The 19,492-nt window shown below is 42.7% G+C and overlaps 1 protein-coding gene across 7 annotated transcripts in view; it reads right to left on the reverse strand.

Annotated features, from left to right (window-relative positions):
- LIMS1 (LIM zinc finger domain containing 1) overlaps positions 1–19,492 on the reverse strand; it is a 130,747-nt gene that overhangs the window by 19,984 nt on the left and 91,271 nt on the right. For all 7 annotated transcript variants that reach the window (XM_090269940.1, XM_090269938.1, XM_090269937.1 and 4 more), the window contains exon 2: positions 17,638–17,797. In XM_090269940.1, coding sequence (XP_090126066.1) covers positions 17,638–17,797 — 160 coding nt within the window. The remainder of the gene's footprint in view (positions 1–17,637; positions 17,798–19,492) is intronic.

A 19,492-nucleotide genomic window follows, 5' to 3' on the forward strand; every position in this document is an offset into this window, starting at 1 on the left:
ACACCCATTTATAAACTGGCTTGTTATTAACATAGTGAACTTCACTACCTATTTGAAGGGATGTCCTCATTTTAGTGCAGTGGCTCTCAAATGAGGGTGGTTTTGCTTCCCAAGAGATATTTAGCAATGAATGGAGATATTTTTGGTTGTCAAAACTGGGGATCTAGTGGGTAGACTAGGGATGCTACTAAACATCCTATAATACACAGGACAATTACCCAGCTCAACATGTCAACAGTGCTGAGGATGAGGAACTCTGTTTTACTGTGGAGAATCAGTACTTATCTGAAGCAGTACCCACTGTAAAGTGGAGGAAGGGAGTGGGATAACTTACTGGGTATTGTACAAGCTACCTTGGTTCAAACTCATAACCCTATGAGACACATGTGATTATCCTCTTGTTTAAGAAAACTGAAATTCAGAAAGATTAAATAACTTGCACCAAAGAGAGTGGAGCTGAACAAAGCCATCAGATCCCATAATCTGAGCTTCTACCTCTGTATCCACCACCTCTCTATTGCTCTTTGCCAGAGCAATAGAGAATTTAACCTAGAATTCTTCAATTATCTTGGAGTTTCTATCAGAATTTGAAAATCACGATTGAAAGATAACTCTTGTTTCTCTGCTAGTACCCAATGTAATCTTGAATTCAGAATTGCTTACTTGAAGATAGATGAAGATGATGTGGGACAATGACATTAGTCTCGCACTACTGGGTTCCTTTTTGACCATGTATTAATACCAATAGTAAATCCACCCTCTATCCCCACTGCACAAAGCTGAGAAAAATGTTGAGGTTCTAAAAAATCCTCCTTGTAGATATGCACTTACTAAGACACATTTTTGCCCGCAATTTCATCAACAGCTTCTCTCAGTCAGCGAATACTCAAGAGCACCCTCTAAAGGCAAGGCATTGTGCTAGGAACTGCTGTAATGTGTACTCTGTAAAAACCACATTGCGATTATTTTCTAAAACTAGTATCTTCCATTTATTAAGCTCTTACCAAGGGCCAGGCACTATGCTAAAGCACTGAAAACATCATCTATTCTAGTTTTCAGTGGATTCAGGGGAGGGAGGACAATCTGTGTTCAGGTATATTTAATTTTTCCCTATTACCCAAGCAGTATACCCTGGCTGGTTTGGCTCAGTGGATTGAGCGTCGGCCTGCGAGCTAAGTGTCGCTGGTTCGATCTTCCAGTCAGGGCACATCAGAGAAGGAAAACTCTGATTCCAAAAAACCTCCGCTGCCTTGCGGCATACCTCTTCAGGGGAAAGGCTAAGGGAGTAAACCCCAACAGAAAATCCGGAGCCGGAGTCCCTAAGGCGGTTTGACGTTGTAGTCAACACTGGCAACTCCTGCGGCGCACCTGAAGCCAAGCTGTATTGACTCTGTCTTTCCCCTTGGATCCTTCAGCTGCGAAGAGAGGGGGGGTCTGCTGCATGGGCAACAGCTGGCCCTCCATATCACCCTGCCCAGGCTTTGTAGCTTCACTGGAGAGGACACTCTAGCGTCATCACAGATGTCGACTCAACACGGGAGGAGACAGATACCGGTTATAAGCTCATCTGACTGGCGAAGGAAACGAGCGCCAGGGGTCTCCTCTGACGGTGGGAGAGGTCATCGCACCTCACTGGACAGCTACCGCCCGCCTCAAGCTGGGCAGCCCCCAGCCAATTAGGTGCCGTCTCGCTATGGCTCGCCTGCCCCACTGGGTGCATGGGGATCAGAGAGGCGCCTCTCGAAAAGTGGGCCATAAAACACTCGCACCAGGCAATTCCAAGCAAAAAACAAGAAAGAAGCCTCCAGCTCTTCGCCTCGCTAGCTGGAACATCAGGACCATGTGTCCCGGACTTACTGCAGACCTTCCGTGGATCAATGATGCCAGGAAAACCGCCGTCATCGACAGGGAACTGGCACGACTAAACATCGACATTGCGGCTCTACAGGAGACCCGGTTGGCCGACAACGGAACTATCAGAGAAACCAACTACACCTTCTACTGGCAAGGGAAGTCTCCGGACCAACCAAGACAGCACGGTGTTGGGTTCGCTGTGAAGAACACGCTTGTTAACTCCATAGAGCCACCCACAGGAGGCACAGAGAGATTACTTACCCTCCGATTGTCAACAACTTTCGGCCCAGTCAGCATTCTTAGCGCGTACGCCCCAACCCTCTGCGCCACCACCGAAGAGAAAGAACAGTTCTACCATGCACTGGACGAAGCGTTGTCCAAGATCCCCAGAAGTAACGCTCTTTATCTCCTTGGAGGCTTCAACGCAAGAGTAGGAGCCGACCACATGGCCTGGCCCACCTGCCTTGGAAACTTTGGGAGAGGAAAGATCAATGAGAATGGTCAGCGACTGCTTGAGCTTTCGTGTCACCACGGCCTGTGCGTGACAAACACATTCTTCAAGTGCAAAGAGATCCACCAGGTGTCATGGAGGCACCCCCGCTCCCACCACTGGCACCAGCTTGACCTCGTCATCACCAGAAGAACGGATATTGGCAGCACCCTCCTCACCCGCAGCTACCACAGTGCAGACTGCGACACGGAACATACCCTCGTGGTAAGCAAGGTGCGCATAATGCCGAAGAGGTTGCACCACTCCAAGATGAAGGGTCGCCCACGCATCAACACCAGTTGTGCCAGCAACCCAGTTAAGACCCAGCAATTCATCAACAGGATGGAAGATGCACTCGGCGAGGGAATGGCGGCAGATGACATTATCGAATCCAATTGGTCACGTCTCCGCGACGCCATATACAACTCCGCCATTATTGCTTACGGGAAGAAAGAGCGGAAGAACGCTGACTGGTACGAGGCTCACTGGGAAGAAATGGAACCCGTGATCGAGGCTAAGAGGAAGGCCCTACTGGCTTACAAGGCCACGCCCACTCCCAGTACACTTCAAGCTCTACGGGCTGCCAGGAACAAAGTCCAGAAGACCGCCCGCCACTGTGCCAACACCTATTGGCTAAACCTGTGCAGAAGCATCCAGGAAGCCGCCGATATAGGCAACGCATGAGGGATGTATGAGGGTATCAAGAAGGAAACAGGCCCAATCCCCTCCAAGATCGCCCCCCTTAAGTCCAAGACAGGTGAGGTCATCACTGACCAGGAACAGCAAATGCGGCGGTGGACCGAGCACTACCTCGAGCTGTACGCGACGAGGAACACCGTAACAGACATTGCTCTTAACGCCATCCCAGACCTACCAGTCATGGAGGAGCTAGACACCCCACCTACTGCGGCAGAGCTCGGCAAAGCCATTGACCGCCTCGCTTGCGGGAAAGCACCAGGAAGCGACGGAATCCCTCCAGAAATCCTAAGAGCGGGAAACCAGTCCTGCTACAGCCGCTCCACCATCTACTCTGTCTCTGCTGGAAGGAGGGTTACATCCCCCAGGATATGAGAGACGCCAACATTATCACCATGTACAAGAACAAAGGAGACCGCAGCGACTGCAACAACTACCGGGGCATCTCTCTCCTCAGTGTCGTCGGCAAAGTATTCGCCTGGGTCGCTCTTGCCCGCCTGCAGACCCTTGCTTCCCGTGTCTACCCAGAGTCCCAGTGTGGCTTCAGAGCTGGCCGATCAACAGTGGACGTGATCTTCTCCCTACGCTAGCTGCAGGAGAAGTGTCACGAGCAGCATAAACCACTCTACCTCGCCTTTATCGACCTCACGAAGGCGTTTGATCTGGTCAGTCGAAGCGGACTCTTCAGCTTGCTACGGAAGATTGGCTGTCCACCACATCTGCTTGCTGTGGTCATGTCCTTTCACGACAACATGCACAGCACGGTGTCCTACAACGGCGCAACCTCTGAGGCCTTCCCAGTCAGCAGCGGAGTAAAGCAGGGCTGCGTCCTCGCGCCTACGCTGTTCGGAATCTTCTTCTCCATGCTCCTCCAATACGCCTTTAAGGACTGCAGCGAGGGTGTCTTCATTCACACCAGATCCGATGGCAAGCTCTACAACCTGGCCCGTCTACGAGCCAAGAACAAAGTCAAAGAGGTGCTCATCCGTGAGATGCTCTTCGCCGACGACGCAGCCTTGACATCACACTCCGAAGAGGGACTCCAGCAGCTAGTCACTTGCCTTTCCCACGCATGCAAGGAGTTCGGACTAGCCATCAGCCTGACGAAGACGAACGTTACGGCTCAAGGCACGGGGACTCCCCCATGCATCACCATCGACGGATACACCCTGGAGGTTGTCAACGACTTCACTTACCTCGGGTCCACCATCTCGAGCTCTCTGTCAGTTGACTTGGAGGTCAACCGGAGAATCGCCAGGGCAGCCACAGTTATGGCCAAACTGAACCGGCGAGTGTGGAACAATTCCAGCCTCACTGAGAAAACCAGACTGCGCATCTACCAAGCCTGCGTACTCAGCACTCTCCTCTATGGCAGCGAGACGTGGACCACCTACGCAAGGCACGAAAGGAAACTCAACAGCTTCCACATGAGGTGCCTGCGACGCGTCCTGCATGTCGCCTGGCAGGATAAGGTCCCCAACACCGAGGTGCTGAAGCGAGCCAACATGAGCAGTTTGCATGCAGTTCTTAGTGAGAGACACCTCAGGTGGCTCGGCCATGTCAAAAGAATGGATGCAGGCCGTATTCCCAAAGACCTCCTCTATGGCGAGCTAGCAGAAGGCAAGAGGATGACAGGGCGCCCAAAACTGCGGTTCAAAGACATCTGCAAAAAGGACATGACACAATGCTCCATCAATCTCAACACATGGGAAGTTCAAGCAGACGACCGCCTAGCCTGGAGGCTCGCGGTCAGGCAAGGTACGTCACGCGCAGAGGCTGCGCGCAACGAGGAGGCGGTCCAGAAAAGATCGAGGCGGAAGCAGCGTCAACAGCAGCAACAACAGCCATCTGCCTTCACCTGTAACAAGTGCGGCAGGGATTGTCACTCCCGAGTCGGACTGCACAGCCATTCTCGGCGGTGCAGATAGACTCTCAAGAAGCTACGCCATCGTCTCTCGAGACGGACAGCTGCCGACGACGACGACCCAAGCAGTCCATAATATCATACTATAAACTTTTCATATCTGACTTGCAAAGACTTGGTTAGTCTAGCATAATACACTAGGTAAGTTTTTGAAAACTAAGTCTGTCTTGCTCATCATTGTACTCCTAAAATATAACACGGTGTCTGGTACATTTTAACTAGTTGATTAATATTATAAATATTTGTTGAATGGATGGACAGGTCAATAAATAAATGTCACTCACAAAATCTCATGAAAGTCAGACCAATCAAGGTTCCTTAGAGTCCTCCAATCTGTGACAGTTCCTCAGCATTGCCCTGTCTTGCATGACACTTTTGAAAGGTACTGGTCACATAGTCTGTGGAGTGCTTGTTATGAGTCTGTCTCATGATTACACCAAAGTTATAGTTCTGGTGAAGAATACCACAGAGATAATAATACAGACCATGTTGGGGAATACATGATATCAACATAACTTATTCTTACTGATGATATTAACTTTAATGACCTGATTAAGATGCTATCTTCCAGGTTTCTCCACTGCAAAGTTACAACTTTACCCTTCCTATATCTCTGTTAGAAGAGAGCCAATCACTCCAGTGCATAGTAAAAGGGAGGAGAATTGAGATCTCTTTTTTTCCTTTTAATGTCTGCTCTTGGAAATAGCATTTAAACTTATTTGAATCACTTAAATAAACTATGAGGAGGGTATTTTTAATTCAAGAAATGTTACTCCATTACCAGAGTGATTATAAAATATTAAAACCCCAACCTGATATAACATGTCACTCAATAACAGAACATTTTGGTAATGCCAGTGTCCCCAAAAGTGATCTCTTAAATATGACTTTCCCATTGCCCCCCTTAAAAAAACCCAGATAAGACCCAGATTATTAACCATCCTCACAAGTATTTGAAGGTAAATGCCAAACTTGTAGAAAACTCTAAGTAACTTCATGCAACATCACATGTCTGCAACTTACTTTCAAAATGTTTGCCAAAAATGGGTGTGGTACATGTGTGTGTGAGATGTGTAAGGTACATGGCATTCATTGTACTATTTTCAACTTTTCTGTAGGTTGTAAATAAAAACACCACATTGATCTGAACCAACATATAAAGTCAACGGTCCATATGTGGTACTAAAAACAGGTTCCACCGACAAGTGAGAACTCCTGTTTTCATTTAAGAATGCATTTCTTTCATTCATGCTCTGCATATAAAGCTCAAAAAATGTGCGAGATAAACAAGCAGTTAAATACATTCCACCAAGATTGTGACGTATAGCCTGCAAATGTTTACATTAAAAACTGTCTGGTCCTGGCTGGTATGGCTCACTTGGTTAAAGCGTTGTCCTGTAAACAGAAAGGTTTCAGGTTCGATTCCCTGTAAGGTCACATGATTAGGTTGCTGGTTAAGTCCTGGGTTGGGGTGCATACAAGCAGTCCCCAGTCAGGGAGTGTATGACAGGCAACTGATTGATGCATCTCTCTCACATTTTATGTCCCCCCACCCTCCCCGCTTCCTTCCTTCATTTCTAAAATCAATAAGCATATCCTTGGGTGAGGATAAAAAAAAATTGTCTGATGTAGTCCTAGTTGATATATTAGCACTTTATCTTTTTAAAATTCATTTAAATTTTTTCATTTACAGTTTACATTCAATATTACTCTGTGTTAGCTTCAGAGGCACAGCAACGTAGTTGGAAAATCATGTACTTTACGGAATGGTCCCCCAATGCCTCAAGTACCCACCTGTCTCCATACATAGTTACCACATTATTTTTATTCCCTAAGCTGCAATCTACATCTCTGTGACTGTTCCCTAACCACCAATACTGCTAATCCCTTCATCTTTTTAACCTAACTCTCCAACACCCCTCCCCTCTGACAACTGTTAGTCTCTTCTCTGTATTTATTTTGTGTGTTTTTGTTCTTTAGATTCCACACATAAGTGATATCATATGGTAATTTTCTTTCTCTGACTTATTTCACTTAGATAATATGCTCTAGGTCCATCCATGCTGTCACAAAAGACTTCATTTTTTATGGCTGAGCAATATTCTGATGTGTATATGTACCACTGCTTTGTTATCCACTGTCTATTGATGAGCATCTAGGTTGCTTCCATATCCTGGCTATTTTAAGTATTTTTAAATAATGCTGCAATGAACAGAGGAGTGCATACATTCTTTTAAATTAGTGTTTCATATTTCTTAGGGTATGTTCCCCAGAAGTGAAATGGCTGGGTAATTCCATTTTTAACTTTCTGAGGAACCTTCATACTATTTTCCATGGTGGTTCCACAATCTACATTCCCATCAACAGTGCACAAGGGTTCCCTTTTCTTCACATCCTCACCAATACTTGTTTGTTGATTTACTGGTGATAGCCATTCTGACAGGTGTGAAGTGGTATGTAATTGTGGTTTTGATTTGCATTTCTCTGATAATTAGTGATGTTAAGCAACTTCCCATGTTTATTGGACATCTCTACCCACTTTTTAGTTGGGTTGTTTTTCTGGTGTTAAGTTGTATGAGTTCTTTATAAATTCTGGATATAACCCCTTATCAGATATATCATTCTTCTTTTATTCAGTATGTTGTCTTTGTTTTGTAAATGGTTTACTTTGCTCTGCAAAGGCTTTTTGGTTTCGTATAGTCCCATTTGTTTGTCTTTAGTTTCCCTAGCCCGAGGAGATATAATAGAAAAAATATGCTAAGAGAAATGTCTGAAATTTTACTACCTGTTTTCTTCTAGGAGAACTACAGTTTCAAGTACTAAATCCAGTCTTTTAACCCAGTTTATTTTTTAAATTTTTATTTATTGATCAAAGAGAGAGGATAGGAGAGATGCAGGGGAGGGAAAGGGGGACACGGAAGTGGAGGGGGGGAGGGGGAGAGAGAGAGAGAGAGAGAGAGAGAGAGAGAGAATGAGAAGGAATGAATTTGTTGTTCCACTTATTTATATATTCACTGGCTGATTCCTGTATGTACCCTGATTGAGGATCAAACCCACAACTTTGGCGTATCGAGATGACACTAACCAACTGAGGTACCTACCTGGATTTCCTGAGTTTATTCTTGTATATGGTCTAAGAAGGTGGTTGAAAAGGTGGTCATTTCATATGTCTGCATGTATGTGTACAATTTTGCCAACACCATTTACTGAACAGACCGTCTTTACCCCATTGTATGTTCTTGTCTCCTTTGATAAATATTTAATCGACCAAATAGTCCATGGTTCATGTCTGGGCAGTCTACTCTGTTCCACTGATCTATATGTGTTTTTATGTGAGTACCATGCTGTATTGATTACTATAGCCTTGTAGTATAGTCTAATCTCAGGCAGTGTGATACCTCCAACTTCTTTCTTCTTTCTTAAGATTGTGGAGGTTCCTTGGGGTCTTTTGTGGTTCCATATAAATGTTTGAACTATTTATTCTAATTCTATGAAAAATGCCAGTGGCATTTTGATAGGAATTGCATTGAATCTACAGATTGATTCTAGTATGGACATATTAATAATGTTAATTCCACTCCATGAGAACAGTATATGCTTCCATTTATTCGTATCTTTTCAATCTCTTCCTTCAGTATCTTATAATTTTCCAAATATAGGTCTTTTACTTCCGTGGTAAAATTTATGCTGACGCACTTCATTATTTTGATGCTATTGTAAATGAGATTGTTTCCTTAGTTTCCCTTTCTGATAGCTCATAATTGGTGTATAAAAATGGGATAACTTCTGAATATTTGTTTTGTGTCCTGCTATGTTACTGCATTCATTTATCACTTCCAGTAATTTTTTTGTGGAACCTTTAGGGTACCCTACATACAGAACCATGTCATTTGCAAATAATGAGTTTTGCTACTTCCTTTCAAATTTGGGTATCTTTTATTTCTTCTTGTTTGTATGCCGTGTCTAGGACTTCTATTACTATGTTTAATAAGAGTGGTGAAAGTGGACATCCCTATTTTGTTCCTGATCTTAAGGGAAACACTTTTAGTTTTTCCCACTGAGTATGATGCTATGTGGTCTTTATTATGTTTTGGTATGTCCCCTCTATTCCCACTTTGCTGAGAGTTTTTATCATAAATGAGTGTTGGATTTTGTCAAATGCTTTTCCTGCATCTATTGATATAATCGTATTATTTCTATCCTTCATTTTGTTTATTTGATGTATCACATTTATTGATTTGTGGATACTGTATCAACCTTGCATCTCAGGAATAAATCCCACTTGATCATGGTGTATGATCATTTAATGTATTGCTGCATTTGGCTAATATTTTGCTGAAGGTTTTGCATCCAGATTTATCATGAATATTTGCCTATAATTTTTTTTTTTGTAGTATCCTTATCTGGTTTTGGAATTAGAATAATGTTGGCCTGTAAAATGAGCTTGGGCATCTCTCCTCTTCAGTTTTTTTGGAAGACCTTGAAGGGGATAACTGTTAATTCTTTTTTGAATGTTTGGTAAAATTCACCTGTGAAACCATCTGATTCAGAACTTTTGTTTGCTGGGAGCTTTTTGACTACTGCTTCAATTTCATTAGTTGTAATTCGTCTGTTCAATTTTCTGGTTCATATTACAGTTTGGAAAAATAGCACATTTACAGGAATTTATCCATTTTTTTCAGACTGTCCAATTTGTTGGCATATAGTTTTTAATAATATTTTCTTATAATCATTTGTATTTCTGTGGCACCAGTTGTTACTTCTCCTCTTTCATTTCTCATTTTATTTATGTGGACACCCCCTCTGTCTTTCTTGATGACTTTAGTTAAAAGGTTTATCTTGTTTATCTTTTGGAAGAAACAGCTCTTGGTTTCATTGATCTTTTGTATTGTTTTTAAGACTCTATTTCATTTATTTCCTCTTTGGTCTTTATTAATAGTCGCCTTCCTTCTACTCACCCAGGGCTTTGTTTGTTGTTCTTTTTCTAGTTCCTTTTGGTGTAAGGTTAATTATTTATTTCATATTTTTCTTGCTTCTTGAGCTAGAAGCTAGACCTGTATTGTTATGAATCTCCCTCTAAGGACTGCTTTTGCTGTGTGCCATCAATTTTGTGTTGTGTTTTCATTTTAATTTGTCTTGAGGCAACTTTTGATTTCTTCCTAGATCTCACTGCTAACCTTCGTTGATTATTAACATGTTATTTAACTTTCATGTGTTTGTGCATTTCTCAGTTTTCTTCTTGTAATTGATTTCTAGTTTCATACTGTTTTGATTGAAGAAGATGCCTGATATAATTTCAATCTTCTTGACTTTACAGAGACTTCTTTTGTGTCCTAAGATATCCTACAGAATGTTGCACATGCACTTGAAAAGAACGTAAATTCTGCTGCTTTGGGGTGAAATGCTCTGAACGCGGCAATTAAATCCATCTGGTCTAGTGATGTCATTTAAGATCACTGCTTCCTTGTTGATTTTTTTTTTTTTGGTCTGGAAGATCTATCTATTGATGTAAATGAGGTGTTAAAATCCCCTAGTAGGACTGTATTACTGTACATCTCTTCCTTAAAGCCTGTCAAGATTAGGTGCTCTTAAGGCCCTTCTTTGTCTTGTTATAGACTTTAAAGCAACTTTGTCTGTCATAAGTAGTGCTACCCTAGAATTTTTTTTTGTTTCAATTTTTATGAAATATCTTTTTCCATCCCTTTACTTTCCGTCTGTGTGTGTCTTTCATTCTGACGTGGGTCTCTTGCAGACAGCATATATATGGGTCTTGTTTTCTAATCATTCAGCTATCCTTTCTCTTTTCTTTGGAGCATTTATTTACATTTAAAATAATTACTGGTGGTATGTATTTATTGTCATTTTATTCATTATAACTATGTTCCTCTTTATCCCCCTTCTTTTTATAGGGGATACTTTAACATCTCTTGAAATACTGTTTTGTTTCATTTTCAATTGTAAATGATACCTTGCTGGGTAGAGTAGTCTTAGTTGAAGATCCTTGCTTTTCATCACTTTGAATATTTCACACCAATCCCTTCTGCCCTAAAATGTTTCTGTTGAGAAATCAGCCAATAGCCTTATGGGAGCTCCCTTGTAGGTAACTGTCTTTCTCTTGCTGCTTTTAAGATTCTGTCTTTAATTTTTGCCATTTTAATTATTATGTGTCTTAGTTGTGAGCCTCTATGAGTTTACCTTGTTTTAACTATCTCCAGTTCCTGGACTTGTGTGTCATTTTCCTTCATCAGATCAGTAAAGTCATTATTTATTTAAAGAGGTTCTCAATTCTTTGCTCTCTCTCTTCTTTTTGGTACCCCTATGATGCATATGCTGTTATGCTTGATGTTGTCCCAGATGTCCCTTAGACTTTCCTCATTTTTTAAAATTCTTTTTTCTTTTTGTTGTTCTGCTTGCGTGTTTTCTGTTATCTTATCCTCTAAATCGCTAATTTAATCTTCTGTTTCATCTAACTTGCTGTTGATTCCTTCCAGGATTCATTTCCGATACTGTATTCTTCATTCTTGATATTGTATTCTTCATTCCTGATATTGTATTCTTCATTCCTGACTGGTTCTTTTTATGGTTTCTGTGTTCTTTTTAATGCTAATTATCTCTTTATTTAAGTTCTAAGTTCATCCATTCTTCCCATAAGTTCCTTGAGCATCCTTATAACCATTGTTTTAAACTCTGCATTTGGTAGCTTTGTCGCCTACATTTCATTTAGTTCTTTTTCTGGGGACTTCTCCTCTTTCACTTGGGGCACATTTCTTTGTCTCCCCATTTTGTCTGCTGTTATGTGACTGTATCTGCATATTACGTAGATATGCTATGTCTACAATCTTGGTTTCCCTGGCTGGTTTGGCTCAGTGGATTGAGCGTCGGCCTGCGAGCTAAGTGTCGCTGGTTCGATCTTCCAGTCAGGGCACATCAGAGAAGGAAAACTCTGACTCCAAAAAACCTCCGCTGCCTTGCGGCATACCTCTTCAGGGGAAAGGCTAAGGGAGTAAACCCCGACAGAAAATCCGGAGCCGGAGTCCCTAAGGCGGTTTGACGTTGTAGTCAACACCGGCAACTCCTGCGGCGCACCTGAAACCAAGCTGTATTGACTCCGTCTTTCCCTTGGATCCTTCAGCTGCGAAGAGAGGGGGGGTCTGCTGCATGGGCAACAGCAGACCCTCCATATCACCCTGCCCAGGCTCTGTAGCTTCAGCTTCACTGGAGAGGACACTCCAGCGTCATCGCAAGATGTCGATTCAACACGGGAGGAGACAGATACCATGTCACTCGCGAGTCGGACTGCACAACCATTCTTGGCGGTGCAGATAGACTCTTAAGAAGCTACATCATCGTCTCTCGAGACGGACGGCTGCCGACGACAATCTTGGTATGGTGGTCTTATGCATTAGGTATCTTGTGGAGCTTAGTGGTGCAATTTTCCTGATTCTCCTGAGCCAGGTGTTCTAGGAATGTCTCTTGTGTGGGCTATGTGCACTCTGCTGTTATAGCTGAATTTGGAAGGCTGTTAGCCCATTCATGGGTGGGGTTAACCCTCAGGCTGGCTGACTATGAGGATAGACCCTGACCATAGTGTATGAGCCATTGTGGTGAGCTGCCACCTGAAGTGGAGTTGGCCCCAGTGTGGTCTAGTGCCTGCCAGGATTTCCCTTGGGTATGCTACTTGTATGACTAATTGGGTAGGGCTCAGTTATGACCTGAAGCCCATCACTTGATATGTTGGTTCTGCATCCACCTGGGCAGGACCCCAGTGTAGGTCAATGTGAGAGGCTCCCTGCTGCTGGCCTTGGGATACTTATCTGAAGCTACCAAGCTATCTGCAGTTTGCGGCTCCCTTTGCTGAGCCTAAGTGTGCATGGGAGGGACCAAGCTGTGTACAAAGTTGGCTTCTACTAGCTCTGGGCCTGGTGGAAGATCAGTAAAAGCCCAAGGATCTCCACCTCTACTTGATGGTTACTCTACCACTCCCTGAAGCTGCTTTGATTTCCTTGAAAGCCTTCTGAAAAAGAGTCTATAGATTGGGCCTAGGCTGGCCACAGCCTATATGCAGTCTCTTCCACAAGGCACAAGCTTAACAGGGCACAGCAACCAGGGGCAGGACAGGACTAGTGGGTTCCATTTGCATATGGCACCAGATAGATACTCAGTGGGGAGAAAGTGACCCTTATTTCATACACCATTCAGTGTCTATCCAGTCTCTGACCAGCACTCACCAAGAAGAATGCATTGCAGTTCCCAACTGGGTGCAGGAAGCAGACTTTTTTTGCAGGAATATCTATCTATTGACGTCAATGGGCAGGACCACTGGGAGTTGGAAGGATGGGGCCAGTGGGTTTCCTGTTGTGGGATAGGTGCCAGTGGGAGGGAAGAATGGTGCTTGCTCTGGAGCCACAGAACTCAGTGTCTGTCCGAGGCTCTGACAAGAGCTTTCTAAGAAAAAGTGCACCACAGGTTCAGGCTGGGTATAACCAGCAGGCTTTTCTGTAGGAAACAAGCTTGACAAGGTGGGGCCACAGGGAGCCAGGAGTAGTGAGTTAGTGCTCTCCCCAGGCTGGTGCTGTAATGACAGGAATGCTCAACCCAGGGAAGATGGTGCCTATGGGTGGTGTAGGATAGGGACTTAGCACAGAGACCTTGGCAGCTGACTCTCTAGATATCTCCTTGGGGCCATGCAACCCAGATCTTCTCTGTATGACTCCAGTTTACTCTGCATCACCATCCCTCCTCCTGAGCTCTGGGTGAGTAGCTGAGAACAAAATTTTGTGTACTAGCCATTTGAGAGTGCATGGATTTCTAGCAGACACCTGTCTCCACCTGGTGGCCATAATCACCACTGATTTTCACTGCCAGATATTATGCAGGCTCCTCTTCCTAGCTCTGGTGCTCCGGGTTGGGGATCCCAGAACTCCTTGTTTCTCAGGGTGATCCTCTGCAGCTGAGATATATCCCTCTAGATTCTCAACCGCCACCCGTGAGTGCAAGGCCAGCACTTTCTGCATCTCTGTCCTTCTTACCAGTCTTTATGTGGCTTCTTCTGTAAATCTTCGGTTATATTATTTCTGTTTAGCTAGTCTTCAGTTGGTTATTCAGACTGATTGATCTGTAATTTAGTTGTAAATATGGTTTGTCACTGCGAGAAGGTGAGTGTAGCTTCCACCTACTGTGTAGCTACCAGTCATCAAATACTGTTAAACAAGTGATAGAAATGTAGAATCAGAACAGACTTTGCATCCTTGGCATTCATAATCAGATGCAAAGAAGATAAACATATAAATAAATAGCTAATGAAATGTGTAAATGAACTCCATACTAAAAGTATAAAAGAACTGCTGTGTGGACTTAGAGAATATAACTGAAATGAAACAGATGAAATTAGGTTGAAAACACCATTAATGATATCATAATAAGAATTACTTTGAGTAAGCTAAGATACTGCTTCTGATTTTTATCCACCACACGTGGGTGTGAGACAAGTCTGTTCCTCATCTTCTTTCCTCCTATCCAATTCAACGTGGCTTCTTCTTTAATTCCATAGGTGTAGGAATTCCGTTCAGCTTGATTCCAGGCAGTTCTGAATGATGGCTGTTCTGAAGTTTAGTTGTAGTTTTGATGTGGTTGTGGGAGGAGGTTAGTACTGTGTTTACCTATGATGCTATCTTGACCAGAAGTTAAGTTTGCTTTTAAATCACATAATCTAGTGGGATTCAAATTCATCTTGAGTAGGGAGCCACTGCGGGTAATAATCCAGATTGGTGTTAAATTACTGTAAGCAGAGTTGCAGAGCCATAAATATTTGAGCTGGATCAGCTTATCTCGAGACACACATCCCAGAGACTGGTAAGAAACAAATCTCACATTAAACTTGCCTTTGTAGTCAAAGTGAAGAATGTCCTGGCTATGTGATCCAAAATACCAGGAAGTTCCACAACAAAAAGTGAATCCCACTTTCAGGGATCTTGAGTACAGAGAACCCACCTGTAAATCTTCATCCTTAGCCTTTAGAGAAAAGGTAAGGGCTGTGAGAATGAAGGAAAGATGGTGTTTTAATGATTAGACAAAAGCCACAGCAAGGTATAGAGTGCAAGTAATGCAATTACTATTACCACCAAGATTGCAGCACACAGTAGTCTCAAATGGAAAGCAAGACAAATAAGTTTTTGAGCTTCCTTTCTGGAAAACAATTTATTGCTGAATATAACTGGAAATGCAGATTATTCCTCAGAAGTCTTGGATAGCTTTTTTTCATTCAACCAAAAGGAAAGGTCTACTCTGGCCTGAACAAAGGGTTTTAGTTCTAAATATAGCTAAAATAGCAATCTTCCTCAAGACTCCAGGGAGCTTAAGCTGGTCAACATCCCATTAACAGACTAGTTGTGGGTGTTGATAATATCTTCTGGAACACTCTCAAAGAAGCCCAGGGAGACTATTTATAATACTGAAGTCAAGAAGAGTGAGGGGCGGACAGGATGACAAGTATGAGTCATGCTTTATTTTGTTCTACTAAAGACTCTTACCAAGCCTCCCCTGTGACTAAGCACAAGTAGCTTGGCATCTGACAGGACCCAAATATAGGACCCAGGAGAGCTTAGGAGGTGATTGTGTTTAACAATATTATTAATTCCAAAATGGCACACAAATGGATAATATAGGAAAAAGGAAGTTATAGAGAGGGATTAGCAGACTATGATAAGAAAAATGCTTGAAAAAACAGTCTGCCTTTCTCTGTTGAGTTCTTCTGTACTGTTGCTCTGGAATCTCTTTTAAAGCCTTTTGCCATGATAATCCATTTCAATAAAAATACCTTACATTTGAATAGAATATATAAGAAAAAGGATACCATATCGAGTATTAGGAGACCAAACTAGATTCTAATTCCATTCATGTCACAAATCTGCTGTTATCAAGGACATTTCAACCTCTCTCGGCCTCATGGAAACACAAAGGTAGGGATAAGGAGGGATTACAAAGTACGAAGACAATGTTTCCTCTGGGTGCAGATTCCTAGGGTTCCCTTAAATGTGCTTTGGGAGTCTTACCTCCTTCCTTGCTAGTCCTGGCCTGCTTCCCCTGTGCTTACTCAGAGATCAGAGACTGTTCTGTCAACACTACAGAAGCAGGTCCTTAGGTCTTTATATACACTGCTTTTCTCTTCTCATGCCTCAGCGCTAAGAATTACCTTCTCTTCTTGCATGTAGTTGCCACGCCCTTCATTATCAATAGCAACCCCACCCACAACCTCAGGGTGGGGTCTCTTAACAGTCATCCCCCACCCCAGTTCCCTCCTGCTGTTGGACACTGCCTTTTCTGTTCAAGTCCACTCCAACTCTCACTTGCTATTTCCATCCAAAAGCCATCCCCCTTGACAGAAAAGAGACTGCGCAGGAAAGGAGTTCAGAAGAAGTGAAAAAGAAAAAAAAATTCCTGTTCCTATTGCTAGCATTTTTGTTGCAGTGAATGTATGCTTCTGGGCCATAGCAGGAGCTCAAAATGTGTCCCAGTGAATACAACAGAGTTCTCTAATCAAAACTCTCAAAACTGTTTCGCAGAGTGAAGTTACTATATACACGGTAGTTCCGTATTTCATGTAAACATGACAGGTAAAAAAGCTTTTTGCAGGCTGACCTGGGAACCCTACTTTCACAAGGCATTGTTTCTATGGGAAAATGCTGTCTGAATCGCAATTTACTAATAACATTAACTACTACCTTTCCTTCCTCAGGAATGGCTGGTAAAACTATGAAAGTTAAAAACCTGTTAAGCAAAAGAAGAAATCAAAAAGCAGTCATTTCTGGATATAACATAATTCTATGTACATATATTATCATATAGAGATACACATATGGATAACATATATATACAAATATGTAAGGAGTAAGTTGGTAAAAGTAAATTACTAAACTGATCTCTCTCTCTCACACACACACACCACTCTTATCTCCATTAAGAGCCTGAGGTCAGCCTCCCTAGACCAGTCCCAAAAGTAGACATTTACTGTGAGAAGGGAGTTTCAGTCATAGTAAGAATAAATACAAAGGATGTAAAGAGCACATGGTAACACCAGAGGATCAAGAAAAACAAATATTTGGAAAAGAATGTAAGACACACAGAAGAGCTAAATATGGACAAGGTATCCGCCCAAAATACTGATTTCCAAACAAGATCTTTAGCAAATAAATGCATGGAAGGTCCCACTGGTTGCCTGAAAGTCTTGGTTTAGGTTAACAGACAGCCTCCTTCAGAGGAGATATCCAGTGGTGCTCTGAGAAGGAAGACATAAGGAAAGAAATCAGGAAAGTATGTGTAGGGGCAAGCAAATGGAGGGAAACCTAAGTGGAAAAGTCAGAAAAACTGCGGCTGAAGCTTCCAAAAGAATTCTGTCTGCTGAGCTGAAGTGCTCAGGTTTGATAGGTTGAGTCACAGGTGCCACGGGTTCTGAAATAGGAGGGTGAAATGAAGAATATAAATGGTGGAGTCTGTCAGGGCATTCCATGTATAAGCCATCATTACCTGACAGGTACCAAACATCTGGCACCGTATCTAGCTCTTAAATACAATCTTTGACATTAAAATTTAAAAGGAAGGTGCCTCCAAAAAGAAGGGGACTGGAAGAAAGGGAAAAAAGAATGGTATCTTTATGCTTTTCTTCAAGTTGACTCACCTCATAAAAAAGTCCTTCTGGAAACTGCTGGAAGCACTGAGCACACACAAAACACTGCTCATGGTACAGCTCACCATTACTGTTTACGATCTTCTCAGCGGGTGCAAACCCCCCCTTGCAGCGCTCACAGGTGGCATTGGCAAGGGCATTGGCCATGTTACTGTAACAAACAAAGGAAGGGAAGTCACAGATTGACCACTTCTTAGACTTAAGACCAAAAAAACAGAATGAACTAAAGAGCACATTCTGTTTACAAAAATCATATTTTATCTATAAAGCCCAATTTTTCCCTTGTGTCTTAAGTACTCAACTCAAATTTTTCTCATCTCTGCCCTAGCATGTTGGTCCTGAAAGCTCCTCCTGCTTGGAACCTGTTTTTCTTTACCATTTTGACATTGCTCTTGATAAATATACCACAAGTGAATACCTATGAATACAGATGAAAGTCAAAAGCTGTCCCCATGGAGCCTGAGTTTACAGCTTTATTAGTGGCTTAATTAAAATGTCCCTGGCTGGTTTGGCTTAGTGGATTGAGCGTCGGCCTGCGAGCTAAGTGTCGCTGGTTCGATCTTCCAGTCAGGGCACATCAGAGAAGGAAAACTCTGATTCCAAAAAACCTCCGCTGCCTTGCGGCATACCTCTTCAGGGGAAAGGCTAAGGGAGTAAACCCCGACAGAAAATCCGGAGCCGGAGTCCCTAAGGCGGTTTGACGTTGTAGTCAACACCGGCAACTCCTGCGGCGCACCTGAAGCCAAGCTGTATTGACTCCGTCTTTCCCTTGGATCCTTCAGCTGCGAAGAGAGGGGGGGTCTGCTGCATGGGCAACAGCAGACCCTCCATATCACCCTGCCCAGGCTCTGTAGCTTCAGCTTCACTGGAGAGGACACTCCAGCGTCATCGCAAGATGTCGATTCAACACGGGAGGAGACAGATACCGTGTCACTCCCGAGTCGGACTGCACAGCCATTCTCGGCGGTGCAGATACTCTTAAGAAGCTACACCATCGTCTCTCGAGACGGACGGCTGCCGCCGCCGACGAATTAAAATGTCTACAAGTCAACATCTCAAAGTCAATTTTCTCTCCCTTCTGAGAACAGAATCTAAACTTCATGTCAACTGAATGCCATGTCATTACACAAACACAGATTATCCCTTTGGTTAGACCCTGTTGAAACTTCTCAAGTAACTCTTAAAACCAGTCAAAATTCCTTAGCCCTGTAATCTAATTGGTAAAACAAATATTAAACACTAATATTGTAAAATACACCTTAAAATCACAATTTTACATTATAAAGATGATGTCACAGATGATAAAATGGAGGTTTGGAGAAGACAAAACAAAAGCTATTTGGGGAATTCAATAATTTTTAGAAGTGTAAACGGGTCCAAGATAAAAATGTTTATCAGTGACCATTACACTAAAGATAAGCAATTCCCAACAAGTGTGCCACAAGAATTTTTAAAACATACAATATCTGACTATTTAGTCAGGGGCACTGACCTCTTTTTCTTTAGACTGTCAAGTAAAAATACAAAACTACAACAACCGACACAACAAAAGCCATCTGGTGCGAATGAATCAAAATTATACTTTTTTTTTATCAAATAGGCAAAAATATAAAATATGCAGACACGTTATATAAAGAAGCATATAGTTCTTTTTACCAAAGACAAAATAAACTATTTTTTAGAGATAATGTAATATGTATTTTTGAAGTATTCCTTTTCATAACAACCAGGAAAAGAAAAGAAACAGAACACAAGAGGAAACTTTCAGGAAAAAAAATCAGTAATTTCACTACCTTTGATCCTCTGACACTGCTTTTATTGTTTCGCTCTGTTTTGTTCTGAATGG

This window comes from Furipterus horrens, unplaced genomic scaffold, assembly GCF_987537825.1.
Source record: "Furipterus horrens unplaced genomic scaffold, mFurHor1.1.pri manual_scaffold_3, whole genome shotgun sequence".
NCBI lineage: Eukaryota > Metazoa > Chordata > Mammalia > Chiroptera > Furipteridae > Furipterus > Furipterus horrens.